Consider the following 16,856-nt stretch of genomic DNA (forward strand, 5'->3'; position numbering starts at 1 on the left):
CACACCCGGTGTGACATGCATTCTCAATGAGGACATAAATCGCTGTCATCACAAAGTTCTATTTTTGGGCTGTGGCAGCCATGAAGAGAGACCTGACAGACATCAGTTCCATGTAAACATTTCCAATACATGTGATGATCAGGCCTACACTTATATTTAATGAGCTGGTAAAATACACAGTGCTAATTATGGTGCACCACTCACTACTGGTTTGTCTTCTTTTTTTACAAATGATATCATCTAGAAGTGAAACATGTTATCTAGATGTTGAGCAGTTTACTTTCTTATATGGAGAGGAATCCTGTTTCGTTGAAATATGGATGAACGAATCAATGTGATTTCAACATGAGACAGTTTTATATTTGACAAACAAACCCCCAAAATAATCATGGTTAGATGTTGAAAGATCTATAATCACTTCGTCCACAGAAATTTCATTTTATGGGATAGAACATGCAAAAACCCAGAAATGAATTATAAATTGTATTTGTAATTGGTGAAAAAGCTGTGTTTTGCACAAAGCAGAAACTACACAGACTCAAATATTCACTGCTGTTATATTGAAGGACAGCAATTCTAAACCACTGAACCATAACAAAATGCCACACATGAGACAAATACAATAGCCACTTTGCGGTAGCACTAACACTGATAGAAAAACACTGACGGGCTGTGAGAAGATTATTTCCCTTCCACTGTCATTAATCTCTTACACACGTCACCCCATCACACGGTCATGTCTACTGAAATCAGTCAAGCTATGCGGGTAGGGGAGTAGGGTGGTGCTTGGTGGATATTAATCTATGCCCTCACTGCAACCAAACTGGATTTGGCAGAACCAATATGTGTCCTTCGTGTCTAAATTTAGCTGTGGAGTTTATGGTTGGACATCACAGCAAACAAGAAAGGAATTACTGATGCCATCTTTTTAGACGGATCGTGACTGTATGCCTAAAGTCAGGGCAACATGGACTCATGACAACTGATAGACATATTCACAGACAGTAAATATACAGTTTACACAGATTCCAAACGGACTCTACTGCTGCACACCTTTTGTACAAGTTTCTGTTGTCATTCTCCATCACTGTCTGAATTGGTATGGTGTGTTATGTCTGGTATGACAGATTTATGTAATGCTGATGACATACAAAAAACATTATAGCGGTGGGATTTTGAAACTCATTACATTGTCTGCAACAATAATGGTACTCATTAACAAACAAAGGATACACTATCCAAGCCCTAGAGTGTAGTGTGTCAGATAATAACTTTTTATGTATGAACAGTTATGTAGGTACAGGATCCCCTTTCAAGAATTGGACATACATTCAGAACCACAGAAGCACTGTGAAGTGTTGCAATCTTGACTCTCACAACTAGATGAATGAATATTATTCATTATTCATCTAGTTGTGGTCTGTGTGTCCACTCTACACATGGCTTTGTCTCAGAAACAGTCTCTTGTTTCAGTTCCACGCACAAACACCCAAAACAGCATGAAACAGTGTGAGGAGACGCAAGCCTACTACTTTCCTCCCTTCTGCTCCCTTTCTTTCTTCTCTCTCTCTTTCCGGTTTTCCTCCCTCCTCCCCTTCTGCGCGCTTCCCAGTGCAACAGCTGTGGGATATTTTTTTTTTTTTCGCCGACCGAGGGGAGGGGATTACCATTAGAGGGACAGAAGAGATCTCCAGCAAGGGGATACACCGACCGAGGGGAGGGGGAGGTGCCAAGCGAAAGTTCACGTGCAACAGATCTACTCCTCTCCATACATGCAAAACTAATGGGGAAATTACTCTAGTTCTGCTCGCTTTTATGTGTCAGTCTGGTTTTTTTTAACCACAAAGCAAGTTGCTGCCTACGGTGAATGTGGACTATGTCCAGGGGGCTTTCTCTCAACGTGGAATATGACATAGAAGAGAGTGACATCCAAGGGAAACTAAAGTGAAGCTGAAGTCTCTCTCTCTCTCTCTCTCTCTCTAGCTATCTCTTTCTGAGACTCAGGAACGTCGGGTAAGTGAGCTCCTTCTCTTTGGCAACTTCACTTTTAGAACTTTGTAAACAGGTCTGTGTGGAGCCAGAGTACTCAAGATGTGCACACAGCCACAACTGAAACTTGAAAATAAGAGCACAAAAACATGTTTGTCTTGAGTGGCTTAAGTTAATTACTTGAAAAGTCTCAAAAGGGTAAAAGTTTTGTGCAAAACTCAAAACTCCTCTGCACCAACAGCTAGCTACTAATATACTCTTGCATACAGTACATGTTGAAATGTTCAAGAGGAACATTTTACCATTTGTACAAAAGTTGCATGCTTAATGAGCAATGGAACAGATATCACAGTGCTAAAGTGGACTAAATCACGGAACATCTGTGTCAGTCATCTATCAGGCGGCAAAAGTGTCTTTTCACATTAGAGCTGATTAGCATGCACACACAATCACTTCTTATTGTGTCACTGCGAAACCAGAGCAACTTACAGTCACTGTCAAAATAATGTGACAACCACACATGTGCAAAGTGCTTCCATTTATAGACCTATTTATGTATATTCCTTTCTCTTTGACCAGCCTATTTTATTTGGCACCTGGAGTGCGAGAGAGAGAGAGCAACAGGTTTTCTCTGGCAAAGCCGGTGACACAAAGATGAGCTACAGATGTGCTTAGGTATGTGTGGTATTGGACTTATGAAATCGGGAGAGAAGAGCTTGAAGTGTTGCTGATCTTCCGTCTTAACTGTCTGATAAGACACAAGACAATGGGGCTAAGCAAGAGGGGAAATCGGAGGGGATGAATCTGTCTCCAGGAATCAGGCTGATGTCAGTTTCTTGAGACTAATCGAAACCAGTCCTCGGGAGTTTGGCGTGTGTAGGACTGCTGGGCCTCGATAAAGCTCCACATCGGCTTCCTTTTCCTGTGTTTGTTGTGGGAGAGGCCAGAAGAGTTCATTTCCCACAAAGCTCAGATAGGACAGAAGTGCTTAGCTATTTAAACTATACCTTAAAACAACAAGATAGGACAGAAGTGCTTAGCTCTTTAAACTATACCTTAAAACAACAAGATAGGACAGAAGTGCTTAGCTATTTAAACTATACCTTAAAACAACAAGATAGGACAGAAGTGCTTAGCTATTTAAACTATACCTTAAAACAACAAGATAGGACAGAAGTGCTTAGCTCTTTAAACTATACCTTAAAACAACAAGATAGGACAGAAGTGCTTAGCTATTTAAACTATACCTTAAAACAACAAGATAGGACAGAAGTGCTTAGCTCTTTAAACTATACCTTAAAACAACAAGATAGGACAGAAGTGCTTAGCTATTTAAACTATACCTTAAAACAACAAGATAGGACAGAAGTGCTTAGCTATTTAAACTATACCTTAAAACAACAAGATAGGACAGAAGTGCTTAGCTCTTTAAACTATACCTTAAAACAACAAGGAGGGCAAAATTAAGGTAAAGCTCAAAGGGGTTTGAATGTGTTATCTAAGCTAATTTCACAAGCGCTGTAACTTAAGAGTAAGGGCTTTCAAAACACAACAAGCATGCAACTCTCCTGGTGAAACATCTTATGGCCTAATTATATAGTTGATTGGAATTCACATAGTTCATTCTTACAGTATTAAACTTAGAGAGGAAATAATGTAATCACTATGGACTTTGCGATTGTCCTGTAAAATGTTTAATAAATTAATATTCAAGATATATGTCCTATTTTAGACCTATAATAGACTGTTATACCTTTTACACCTTTCATTCAGTGTCAGGCCTCAGAGGTCTCAGACCTTTTCTTTTGAGAGTTGGATTGCACAACTGTTATTTATCCTATTTTTATATCTATGTATATAACCTATATACTGTAACACTGACATAATAACAACTTCTACGACCATATTCTCCATCTCCTTCCCCTTTCCCATAGAAAGCTGAAACCAAAAGGGACAGCATTGCAATCCCCCCACCCCCCACTCCCTCCTCTCCTCCCTCAGGAGTACTCACAGCCTCCAGATACTTTCGCTCCCGTCAGCTGTCCCTCTCAATCCGATCCCAGGAAGCCCTGCAACTCCAGCAGCATGGACTCCACTGCAGGGGAACTCAATGTAACTGACCAGACCCAGGTCACAAACACAGGTGAGTTGGCCGCAGTTCCCCACAGTGCACCTATAAATAATCTTTTTTTTTTTTTTTAACACACTGAGAAGGTGCCACGTACATAGAGTTGGTATTTAGAAGTGCAGAGTCATTGTTATTCCATCTCCAAAAGAGCACAGCGGAGACATTATTCTATAGCTCTTAGGTTTTCTATGCATGAGTTGTCAGCGCCTGTGCAGACTTCAGGTGTACTGGTCCATGGGGCAATAATGCAAAAATATGACTGGGGAGGGCAATTACATGTGCATGTGTGCACAAGGCACAGACACACTGACAAACAATTCACAGCCAATATCATAATACTGACCATGCCGTTGCAATGAATGCTCTTTAGCCTGATAAGGTTCTTGGCAATATCCCCCCACACACACACACACACACAAACAATCAACACACACTTCAATTAAATCAAACAGAGAGGCCCCAGATGAATATGGTGCGGTGTAATAGTGTCATCGACCAACCTGGCAAATACAAATGATTAATTTCAGTTTGGAAACTGTTGCCATTATTAAAATGTGAAGAATGAGAAAATGCATTCTTCCAGCCTATGCATCACTGTAAATGAATACATCTCATATTCAGGCTGTTCATTTAATCTCGAGACTGCTCTCGGCTTACAGTGGCATTTGATATAATTCCATTATCTAATTTGTATCAATGTCAATATGAAGAACAGCTGTCAGTGGCATTATTACATTTTTCTAGGGCCATTTACCGTCATGACAGACCATATTTGAAGGTGTATCTTGATATGATATGGGGAAGCCTTTCTACACCTGGCTTACACCATCCCAAAACTATTTTTCTGATGAAGTTGCTCGTCATAATAATAACTACTGCAACATTATGACAAAAAGAAACTGCATTTGTTCAACGTCTGCTTTGTTTGTGGCTTGTTTGTGGCTTTCTTGATAATTCAGCAGAGGGCAGGTGGTCACACGGTGTGCGTCATGTTGACTGTTTTTTTTCGATGTTTACTTTTCGGCGCCTAAACATTAAGCAAGGCGATGAGCGTGACACGCGTTGGTGGCATGGGTGAGATGACATGCGTCGAGTAGGCCTCGGTGACAGGAGGCAAACAATGCAGCGGAGCTCTGAGAGAACACAGCTGAATGCTTTTGAGGCTGGCCCAGCCGCCACCAGCTGTGACAATAACAAGAACACAGCAGACAAAGCCAAAACACTTATGGAACACTTCAGCCACCCCGCACACACCAACCCTGTGCTCTGTGCTCTTCTTCAGGCAAATAACAAAGTACTATTCAAAATCAAGTTTATGTCAATAAAGTTTATGTCATACATAATACATTATACATCAAGTTTAAGTTACTTTATTTTGTCCCCACAAATTGCCCCATTGGGGGACAAACACACACATAAGGTAGTGGTAGTGGGGCAGTGGTAGTGTAGTGGTTAAGGAGCTGGGCTAGCGTGCAGTAGTCTGTAGGGTGGTGGTAGTGTAGAGGTTAAGGAGCTGGGCTAGCGTGCAGTAGCCTGAAGGGTGGTGGTGGTGTAGTGGTTAAGGAGCTGGGCTAGCGTGCAGTAGCCTGTAGTGTAGAGGTTAAGGAGCTGGGCTAGCGTGCAGTAGCCTGTAGTGTAGAGGTTAAGGAGCTGGGCTAGCGTGCAGTAGCCTGTAGGGTGGTGGTAGTGTAGAGGTTAAGGAGCTGGGCTAGCGCGCAGTAGCCTGTAGGGTGGTGGTAGTGTAGAGGTTAAGGAGCTGGGCTAGCGTGCAGTAGCCTGTAGGGTGGTGGTAGTGTAGTGGTTAAGGAGCTGGGCTAGCGTGCAGTAGTGTAGTGGTTAAGGAGCTGGGCTAGCGTGCAGTAGCCTGTAGTGTAGAGGTTAAGGAGCTGGGCTAGCGTGCAGTAGCCTGTAGGGTGGTGGTAGTGTAGTGGTTAAGGAGCTGGGCTAGCGTGCAGTAGCCTGTAGGGCGGTGGTAGTGTAGTGGTTAAGGAGCTAGGCTAGCATGCAGTAGCCTGTAGGGTGGTGGTAGTGTAGTGGTTAAGGAGCTGGGCTAGCGTGCAGTAGCCTGTAGTGAAGAGGTTAAGGAGCTGGGCTAGCGTGCAGTAGCCTGTAGGGTGGTGGTAGTGTAGTGGTTAAGGAGCTGGGCTAGCGTGCAGTAGCCTGTAGGGTGGTGGTAGTGTAGTGGTTAAGGAGCTGGGCTAGCGTGCAGTAGTCTGTAGTGTAGAGGTTAAGGAGCTGGGCTAGCGTGCAGTAGCCTGTAGGGCGGTGGTAGTGTAGTGGTTAAGGAGCTGGCTAGCGTGCAGTAGTAGTGTAGGGTGGTGGTAGTGTAGTGGTTAAGGAGCTGGGCTAGCGTGCAGTAGCCTGAAAGTTGTCGGTTCAATTCCCGGCTTCTACCGTTGTGCCCTTGAGCAAGGCACTTAACCCCAAGTTGCTCCGGGGACAATGTGATCCCTTGTAATATAGCTGACATGTAAGTCACTTTGGTCAAGAAGTGTCTGCTAAATGTAATGGAATGTAATAAGGTAGAAGCTGTTTGTTTCAATTTACGATCATCTAACATGGCTGCTATACAGCTGTAAATATATATATGGTTTGTGTACTCAATGTATATCTCAATGTATATATTATTTTAATAGTATTGCAAGGGAGCTAAATTTGGTGAGCCAAATCTCTGTCGAATCACAAAGTGTGTGCTGGTCTATTGGAGTCGGAGTGTGAATCGCATGGCTGGAACTGTGTCCTCTACAAAAACATTTAAATGCACACAAAACTGTCCTGCCAACACAAAGGAATAACAAATAGAGTGTGGGTCGTCTCTGTTTCCTGCTGTTGTTTTCCATTGAACCTCGCTGATTTTGCCTCTGTCCTGTGACCAGAGGCTTGGGAAAACAGATAAGCAGCGCTTCAACACCAAAGGGAAACAATATTATTATAAACTGAGATGTGGCATAAAAATCCGCCAAAACAGTTCAAAGAATGTTGAAAGCTAATAAGCACTCGTTGTGGACACGAACGTGGCACGAATACGAGACCCCCAATTTAGAGAACGCTCTCACTGCTTGTGGAGCCATTATAAGAATGAGGTGAAAATAACAGAAGATATTCCTAATTTAAAAGGCTTGTTTACATTTTGTGATGTGAAACATTCAGGGGGTAAGAGCATGGTGTGTATTTGCATAGCATTTGTTATGCAAGGATAATATTTACCATACACTTCACAGTTGGTGTCCCTGGTGGGTATGGGCAAAAATCAGATTTGATGTTGCTGTTAAATGATGATTGCTTGCTCTGAGAGGTTGATTATATTTTCTCTGCAACCTATGGGTGCACTGACACCGCATGTTGCATCAACCTATTTACATGTCCCCAGAGAATACAGAACTTTGAGAGAAAATCTCCACATCTGACGGTAAATGGGATTTTCCTTCATGCTATTGCTGATGGAAAATAAGCAGAGACTGTAATATGTCCATAATAATAATGTCAATGCCAGTATCAATAATGCGACTCCTAATATGAGTTCATGGACTACTGTGTTATCAGCAGAACACCAGGATATTTCAATAGATGCCTGTATGTATCCAGCGAAGGCCATAACACAACATAACAGAAAATCCATGAAATTATGTTGGTGTTACTCTAGTTGTATAGTACAGGCCACAATACAAGATACAGCACATAAGCACTCATCTACAGGTTTAGGGCTCTCATCTGCAGCACAAAATAGTTTTTTTTCCCAAGTAATGCAACAATTCTTTGTGGAAGAAAATAGAGTCTCCATTATCAGGTGGCTATTTCTAAAGCGTCCATGCATGTCATCTTCTCTCTCTCTCTCAGCTGGGCACACACTGTTGGGAAAGTGCCTGGCCTGTGTACCGTTGGCACAGTGCCAGTTCAGAGTCGGAGTCTGCACAACATGTGCCTCTCCTGACTCCGTCTGTGTTTAGCGCTCTCTCTCTCTCCTCTCCTCCCTGAATGTTACAGTGCACACCAGAGACAAAAAAAAGCACAAACAAGTCTCAGAGGTTGCAAAAGAAAAATAGGGAAGCGACTTGATATATGCATTCATAAGAGGCAGCAGAAGACTTCTTTGGAAGAGGAGAAAGGAGGTTGGGGGAGTAAGGGGGATAAGAGCAGGACATTGCGTTCAATATTTTCTTGGTCTGCATCCTGGGAGTTGGAACTGTTTCTCAGCCCTTGGGGGAGGTGGAAGGGAAAAGGATGTGTGAAATTTGCCAAGAGAAAGTCTGGAGACCCAGCGCTGGATGTGGGGAGTTTATCTCTGGTCTGCAAGATCCCTCACTTCCTGCTCTGAAGCCCAGCTGTAGTAGATGGGGAAATAACGCACAGGCTTCCTCTTCATTACCTCAACAGTGAGGTCCAACCACACACAGTATTTAGTCATCTAGTCAAAAGCGAGCAGTGTTCATGCTAATCTAGTTTAGTTCAAGTGTATTTGCTGGCTGTTTGTGTTGTTGTTTATTTGTTTTGATGTATCAGTCTTCCTCAGAAGGCTGTTGCTAACAGGCATGGAGGAGCACGAGGCTAAGCACCATCTGCAGCCAATCAGGCCCAGTCATCTGATTCAGTCATAAGAATTCATAGTTGTTAGCCAACTGACTCATCCACTGCTCATGCACCCCCCCCCCCCCCCACCCCCGACCCACACACACACACACACACTCCAAACTCCCACTGCCTCAGTCCCAGAGATGGGACAGTAGGCCTAAGGGGACCTACAACCAGCACAGAAAAAGGGACAAGTAGGAAGGGGGTGGAGGAGGCTGTTCTGATGCTGTGGTTGGGCCAGGCCATATGTTTTGTCAAGATACGAGAACAGAATTTGTTCTTCGCTTTAAATTCTCAGCCAGACGAGACCCCAGGCTAAGGATATGTAGGGTGTAAGGAGTGTGTGTGTGTGTGTGTGTGTGTGTGGGGGGGGGGGGGGTGTTCAGTGCAGCTCAGAGTCAGAAGGGGGGAGTGAAGAATGGCCATGCCTTTACTCCTTCATAGAAGGTTAGTCTCTCTAAGAAAGAGGCCTCTGTGTAGCATGTGTAACAACCTGGGGGCCTCTGTGTGTGTGTGTGTTAGTGTGTGTGTGTGTGTGACTAATTGAGTCAAGAATTGAGAATTGACTAAAGTTGACTAAATAGGTCAGCAAGATCATAATTCTATTTAGTCAAATGAATGCGATATATGAATGGTATTCAGCAAGTAACACAAAACTGAGTATATACTGTTGATACTTAGTGTTGGAAAGATTCAACATATTTTACTTGCTGGCAACCAAATGATGGTGACCTTGACTTGACTACATACATTTGCACTCGTTAGTTTGCCAGGCACTTTCATCCATAGCAACATACACTGGAGGCAAAACTGCCAAGTTTCAGTAAGAAGGAAAGCTATTGAGAGCAAGAGCAACGATTTTAACTCCAATTTATCATAGAGCACAAGAGCCACAGGGACCAAACTGAAGAGTCAGAGGTCAGAGCCAAATAAAGAGTTTGGCCAGCAAAACAATAAGGGTCATTTCCTCAGTAAGGTCATATGATACTGTACAATGCAATCCTAAGGGCCAACCTAGCACATAAAAGGAAAGCATTCTTTCACAACACTGACAGGCCCATGAATGTTATTGTAAGTGTAACATGGAAAGGAGAGACTGACTTGTGTCAGATATGTTCACCTGAACCTGCATCAGAAGATTCCCCTTACCTTATCAGGGGCATGTTAATGACATCATTTGAGAAGCTAGCTTCCCTACAGTGACAATCAAAACAAGTACATGTTGTTTGTGCATTGTTATTGTAATGATATTAGAGTGTTTACACAACATGTAAACTTTCTTCACTAAACATTGTTGTGTGCCTTACTTTCATTTCATTGCTGTTTTATAAAGTAAACAGCCTCTTAGGAGGAAACGTTTGGGAACTGTGTGCATTCATTTCATTCCGCACCCCAAGCTCTAGTTGAACACAAATAACAGAATGAAAGCAAGTGAAATGGCCCGTACAGATTCTGTTTGGTGATATCATATCTCTATTAACTGTGTTCTTTCCCTGTGGGAGTAACTCATTTTAATGAGAGCCAGCACAGTAACAAACTGACCTTGCTAGGCTAGCATTCACACATTATTTACAGCAAATACGCACCCTTGATTTAATTAAAATTAGTTCAGTTGAGATCAATTTCTCATTAAGGAATGTTACGCTTCTCTTTCCTTAGTGTCGGCGCCTTTTGCAGAGATGTTGTGCAAGGCAGTGATCTTTCTTCTGACAAGTAACCTTCTGATAGGAAATACTGTATTCCTCCATTATCCCTTTTCCACAACATGATTAATGATGGTTCTATTTTCTAAGATCAGTAATGAAAGGTAAATTAAGATACCCTTACGCGGGGGTCATTGCAGGTTGCAAATAGTAATTTTAGCAAATGTGCCAAGGGCAATGTCCATAAAATTGATTGAGTAGAGCTTTCAAGGTTTCTGAAAAAAGGCTCCCCAGTTGGAGTTAAGTTTATGGAAATATGTCCAAAAGTTGGGCTGCCTTAGGATATGTGCAAAGAATGGTTAGCTTCCTTAAACTTCATCAAATGGCTCTTAGAGCTGATTTTCTCTCAAATGTAAATGTACAGCCAACCACAGACAACTGCTCTCTGTAAAACCCTGCCACTTCCAACATGCCATTCATCTTAAATACGTCAATCTAACAGCAGGATAGGTTGCAAAAGTGTTAGGCCCCTGTCATCTGCATTTTGAAATCACCTCTGTCTCTAGTGACTGAAACCACACTGCTATCTTGTACAGACAGGGCTGGACTAGGCTGATTCCGCTTACACAAGATTCTGTTACTCGTTTAGCTATTTCATCTGAGGCGAGTTTAGATGGAAGTGCCGTGGCCTAGAGAGGCTGTGAGTTGGCTTTCTGCAAACTACTTCCACACATGAATGTATGTACAGTAAGGAGCTGCAAATAGCTGCTATAGCTGTCCCTGTTAGGTGGGCATGTTGGAAAGAGTGAGAGACAGTAGGCTCTCTCTCTACAAGAGAAGGTTTCCCTTCTTGCTATCTTTTATCCACATCAGTCTTGTAGAGATACAGTAAGCATGTTCTTTGCATAATGTGACCATGTTGGAGTTTTGGTCAAAGACTTCTGACCTTTTTAAGTTTATCCACACTTATGGGGAAGGCGGAAGGCCATGTACTAGGCATCTTGTTTGGAGCGTTGAGCTGCACTTATGTGCAAGACATACTTTAAAAGAAGCTTATGCCAATGTGAGAGGCATGCTATGGAGGATCCACTGAAGGGTGAGCCACTCACCGGCTGGTCCAGTACATCGTTAACCCGCAGTCCCTCTGAGTGGCCAGACTTTATGGGCATCATGAGTCCAAAGCCCTGGATATGTAGGGCATTTATGCTGTCAAACATTTGTATTCTGCTTACCCCATCAGGTCCCATTGGCGAGCAGGGCTGGTAAATGTGACCACCTGGTAAAGACTTTCTCTGCCCTCACTTTTCCCTCCACTTCAGCGAACTGTCAGGCTTGTTTCTGTTTGTGCCGAGTGACTTGTGTACTAGTGGGTGTGTTGCCCTTGACAGCTTGTTGCCTGTTGTTATGTGCTTGTTTGTTGTGGTGGGTGAACTCACTGGTCAATTGAGCCACATTGTTCCCATGAGTCCAGACCCTTAAATACAAACACAATGGAACAAAATGTCTATTGCAGTTTGCCACAGAGCCAGTGTATGCTAGCTTTAACTGTGTCTCCTTAATGAGGTATTTTTTCTAAAAAAACAACAGTGTTGTACAAGGCAGCCATCTGCCCTGGATTTCAAGATAGGATCTGCAGTAAGCTTAACTCTCATGAATCCAAGCAGCTTCCTATTAAAAAACACTATTGCCATGCATCCTTGTGTTTCCTTTCAATCCAAGTACCATAAAGTCAAATAATCACGTTCATTCATTTAAATCTGAAACCCAGAAAATAAAGCTGTACAGAGGAAGACCGAACAGGAGACGGTAGAAGGATGGAGGAGTTCTGCTTTAGCACACTGGCTCCTCAAACTTTTTTTTCACACATGCAAAATCAAAAGTTTGAAATGCCTTCACACTGCTCAGTTCAAGAACCCAAGGGTGTCCCTGTGATACCCAACCTTATCTTCACAGAGGAACTGTTACCCTTGCAGGTTTATTTCTCAATTTGATATTTCTTTCCCTCCAGCACTATAATCTGATTTCTAGGTCACTGAATAACTATATCAGTGTCCGGGTGACCTTTGGGTCATTTGCAATTTCCCATTTGTTACTTTTTTCAGAGATTCTTAATCCATTTCCTCCGCCTTACCTGCCATAAAAGATTAGATGTCCTGCTCGCTGTGATTGTAGGCTGACCTTGACAAGGGCGAGTGCCATACAGTGACAAAATCTTCATAATCATAATTATAGTGCAATAGTTATGAATGTCTGCACTGAAAAGAGTTTTTTTCTTTCTTTTTAATGGTGACCATGGAAATTCAAGCAAATGTGAATCAATATCAGAAGCACTTGCCAGGATAATATATGGATGTATATAGAGAAAGAAAATGCATTTGAGCCTACAGCTAAAGAAGAAGAGGTCCCTACTTTAAATGGAAAACACAAAACAAGCACTGTCCTTTAAGCTCTCTATTCAAGGACATACTCTATAGGTGCTGAGTAATGCTGATCAACACACACACAGTTTATTTGTGTTATGGGTTAGCCTGGCAATCTATAGACAAGGTTGTGGTCTAACGAGGAAACTTGCCTTTGCACATAACTTTACCCTCACTATTTCAGTTCAAGTTAAGTAACAGCTTTCACTGGGACGTAACCTGTGATGGACTAGTGTAAAAAACAGGGATATTCCACCAATGACGAATCAGAGACAAAAAGAGTCTTGACTGTGACATCTTAGAGTTGATGGAAGGCCGATACAGCAGACGTTCATCAGAAGACTGCCATGGGTGAAAGAAGGCATAACGCTAGATCATAGAATTAAGATTAAATGGTGCATATCCAGAAGTGTCCTGTAGACCAGAGTGAAACTCAAATATGTAATGGCTGCTAAAGGAAGTATATGTGGGTAGTTCCAGTAAGCTCTCCATTTCAGAGCCATCAACCAGTAGCTGACCCTCACATCTCTCTCACAAAAACTATATAACACAGCCACATATTACTCCTTTTCACCACTTGTTGGATTTGTCAAAGGCAGAATATAGTGGAACGCTAGACATAATTAATGTTTTGAGCCAACATCACAAATGCACAACATCTGAAGAACTGCCTTTGACACTCGACATGTTCCGCCTTATTTTCTGATCTGAGGGACTGGTAGCCTGAGAGACTGCTGCCTAGCTTAGAAAAATCTAGAGTCTGATATCCACTTGTTTGATGGGAAGGTCTGATAGTATGAAAAGTTTAAGGGGGGGGGGGGGGGGGCGCCTGTGTAGCCTTGGCCATATAACAGAGGGCTTCTCTAACTAAGAGGTATAGAGAGTTAAACCTCAGGCAATCTTGCTTGTAGCTATCTCATTTATTTTGGCCCTGTACACAGTTTCACTCAAGGCTGTGCAGAGGCCACTCCATTGAATGAAACCTCTCACAACTTGAGGTGTAAACTAGATGTACCGCAGAGTGGTACAAAATATGACCGCCGCCCAGTCCAGCACATTTTTTCCACAAAAATAAATCACGCTGAAAGGCCTATATGATTCTAACTGTCTCATTCATAGACAGTCTAGTTTGATTCTAACTGTCTCATTCATAGACTGTCTAGTTCATAGATTTCACATGTAAAATTAATTTTATACAACCCCACCCCCATCTTGCCTGTTCATAATTCTGAGAAATTCTTGAATTGTGTGCATGTGTGCGTGTACACGTTTATGTTTATGTGTGTGGGTGTGTGTGTGTGTGTGTGTGTGTGCGTGCGTGCTTGTGTGTTTGCCTGGGTATGTGTGTTTGTGCATGTGCATGCATGCGTACATATGTCTACTGTGTGAGTATGTGTCATACGTATGATTACTGTGAATGTATGTGTGTGCGTTTGTATCTGTTTATGCACATGTGTGCACATGAAATGGGTTAACATGACCCCTGGAGGCAAACATACAGAAAAAATTGGTCATCCTAGGCCCTACGGTTCTCAAGATATTCACAGAAAACTGTGTCTGCCCTACCCTCCTTTCGGGGGGTCCAGTACAGCGGGGGGGCTACAGATCAAAACGAAAAACGACGGTTCCATGCTATCCATGTGGGGTTACATGCCCAGCAAGTTTCGTGTACCCCGGTCTTTCAGTGTATTTTGGGAATCCTTGACGGAAAATTGGCCATGCGAAAAAAAAAAAAAATCTGACTAAACCCATATGACCGCCGCTTCGCTGTGCGGCGGTCATAATAACATAAACCAGTAAGACTCTTTTCCAGTTGTCTCGTCCCACAGGCCAAGCTAAATGAGAAACACTACAAATAATGGCCTGTCCCGACTATCTAACAGCACTGCATACCACCGAGACAAATGGGAAGGACCCCCTTCTATAAATCATTTATTGTCCTTTGGTAAAATAAATGGTGTACTACTGAGCTCAAGATATTGCTTTAACAGATATTTCACATGAAGAGATGAGAAATCATGTTTTTAATTGAGGAGGTGTTACAGCATCTGAACTGAATACGCCAGTGATGTAATTGTGTTTTTAAAAGGGTAATTTATATGACATATATGGGGACTTTCCTGAGCCACCAATTTAACGTTCAGAAATGCACCTCAGGTGCATAATCTTAGTCCAGAGTCAGCCTCATAACATCCTTTGCAGTATATGTCCTGTATAGTCGTTTGCTGTTATGCAAGTTCAGGAATATGAATATGCTGTATTCAGGCTTTGATGGGAATATCAGTCAGCCAGTTCTTCAGCTTGATCTTGTAGAATATAGGAAAGGAGTATGTGACTAGGGTATCCGACTTCCAAAGACTTGTGATGTAGATTGTGCATTTTATAATGAAACTGCATCGATTTCATATTGATTGATAACATTCATGTGATAATGTGAATTTCAATGAATTAATATAGTTGTATAGGCCCACAGGATATTTGCTAATGATACCACTCAAAAATAAACCTCCAGGATGTAATCGGAATGCTCAGATGAAGAAATCTATGCAATGACAAAAAAAGATATCTATTGTATTATTTCATTGTTTGCAAAAAGCAAACTGTGTAGGTATTGAACATTTCTACAGTTCTACAGTGGCAACATTGTTGGTAGTTAATCTTTTTTCTGGGGAGTCCAAGTTCTTAGATCATGGATGTCTCTCACAAAATGACCCAATCACAAAGTCATCTTTACACACTCCCTCTTTCTCCGTCTGTTAAGCTCTTGAAAAATGTGAGTAGATGAATCCCAGTCCTTGGCTCGACCCCCTGAAACCCTTTCCTCCCTGCATGGGATGAGATTCAGGTCCCTTTCTGTAGCCATTCTCAGCAGGAATCATTTTAACTCAGGAGAAAGGAGCTTCTGTTGAAAAAAAGACAGAAAAAAAATGAGGCAGTTTTGGAGCTTGAGGTAAAACGTTCTGTGCTATATCATTACAAATTCATAGTGGCTTATGTTTATTGCAAGAATTGGAATATTTCTATACATATATGTGCATATTTTAAACAGGGATACAGTGTATTATTGAGGACTGGACTGCTTTGAATGACTAATCATTTTAAAAGACATCATTTCCTATAGGGGTATCCGTGGAAACAAACAGCTGGAAAGACTGCGAGAGAGAGAGAGAGAGAGAGAGAGAGAGAGAAGAAGAGAAAGCTCTAAGGTTCATTGTAGAACTCCTAAATATCACTAATGTATCATATCAGACCTCCAGACTGATTGCTTACCGGTATATAATTGCGCAGCTAATGTGTGCATTTCATGATTTGCTTAATTGCTTAATCACCAGCTGATGGTGATGCTAATGGTTGGTATGTTTATAAGTAAATGGATATATGCGTATCATGTATTTTCTTAATGCTGTAGTGCATTTTAGTCTGAATGTTTCGATTAGTACCAGTATGGCAATGAAGTGCTAAATCTGACTTGTACGCCTACTTCTATGTATTCCCCCCCAGATGTGTTAAGGTGCTTGCACAGTGCCCCAACAAACGCCAACAAACTCCCAACAAACACCTACTGTACAGTTGGGTCAGTGTGCACCATCAGTCTGTGTTGGTTGCAGTCATATAGTATATATAACATTCTAATGACTGCAACCAACAACTACCATTTAAGAATGTTGGGGTTTGTTTGGACATTGTGTGGGTAGTATGCGGGCCCCTTAAAGGTGTGCTTCAAGATTATGCAATTTAGTGGCTCTTGAGATATCAGGAAACTTTCTGAGTCCTTCTGTTAACAAACCCTACATAACATTCTTCTGTGATGAACGACTGATGTGTTTCTTTACAACCAATAATGATGATCTCACACTAGAGCTGTCTAACCGGTCTGTACCTGTGTACATGATACCATTTCCATTGGCAATTGGCAATGTCAGACACTCCATTTGCCTAAGTCTAAGTCGATGTGGCATCAGAATGAGTTTGATAGTTTGTATTTTGCCATTATTTATTTTTTACTCCTTGTCATTGCTTGTGGTCATATGGGTTAGTGCTGGTGGTCTTGGGGGATGCAGAGATGCTTTTTTTTCAGTTGCACTGGTGAAAAACTGAGACAGTTTG

At 42.1% G+C, this 16,856-nt stretch overlaps 1 protein-coding gene across 3 annotated transcripts in view; it reads left to right on the forward strand.

Annotated features, from left to right (window-relative positions):
- Positions 1 to 1,697: 1,697 nt before the first annotated feature.
- Positions 1,698 to 16,856, forward strand: part of gypc (glycophorin C (Gerbich blood group)) — a 28,268-nt gene continuing 13,109 nt past the window's right edge. The window contains exons 1-2 of one of the 3 annotated variants that reach the window (XM_076264415.1): positions 1,698 to 2,013; positions 3,924 to 4,132. In XM_076264415.1, the coding sequence (XP_076120530.1) occupies positions 4,075 to 4,132 (58 nt within the window). In that variant the 5' untranslated portion in view covers positions 1,698 to 2,013; positions 3,924 to 4,074. Of the gene's footprint in view, positions 2,014 to 3,781; positions 4,133 to 16,856 lie in introns of those variants that run through there. The other 2 variants (XM_076264417.1, XM_076264416.1) reach the window with 2 other exon arrangements.

The sequence above is a fragment of the Alosa pseudoharengus genome, unplaced genomic scaffold (genome assembly GCF_046254945.1).
Source record: "Alosa pseudoharengus isolate Yale_2024_CS ecotype anadromous, Long Island Sound unplaced genomic scaffold, YU_APseudo_1.1 YU_APseudo_1.1_scf_3, whole genome shotgun sequence".
Lineage (NCBI taxonomy): Eukaryota > Metazoa > Chordata > Actinopteri > Clupeiformes > Clupeidae > Alosa > Alosa pseudoharengus.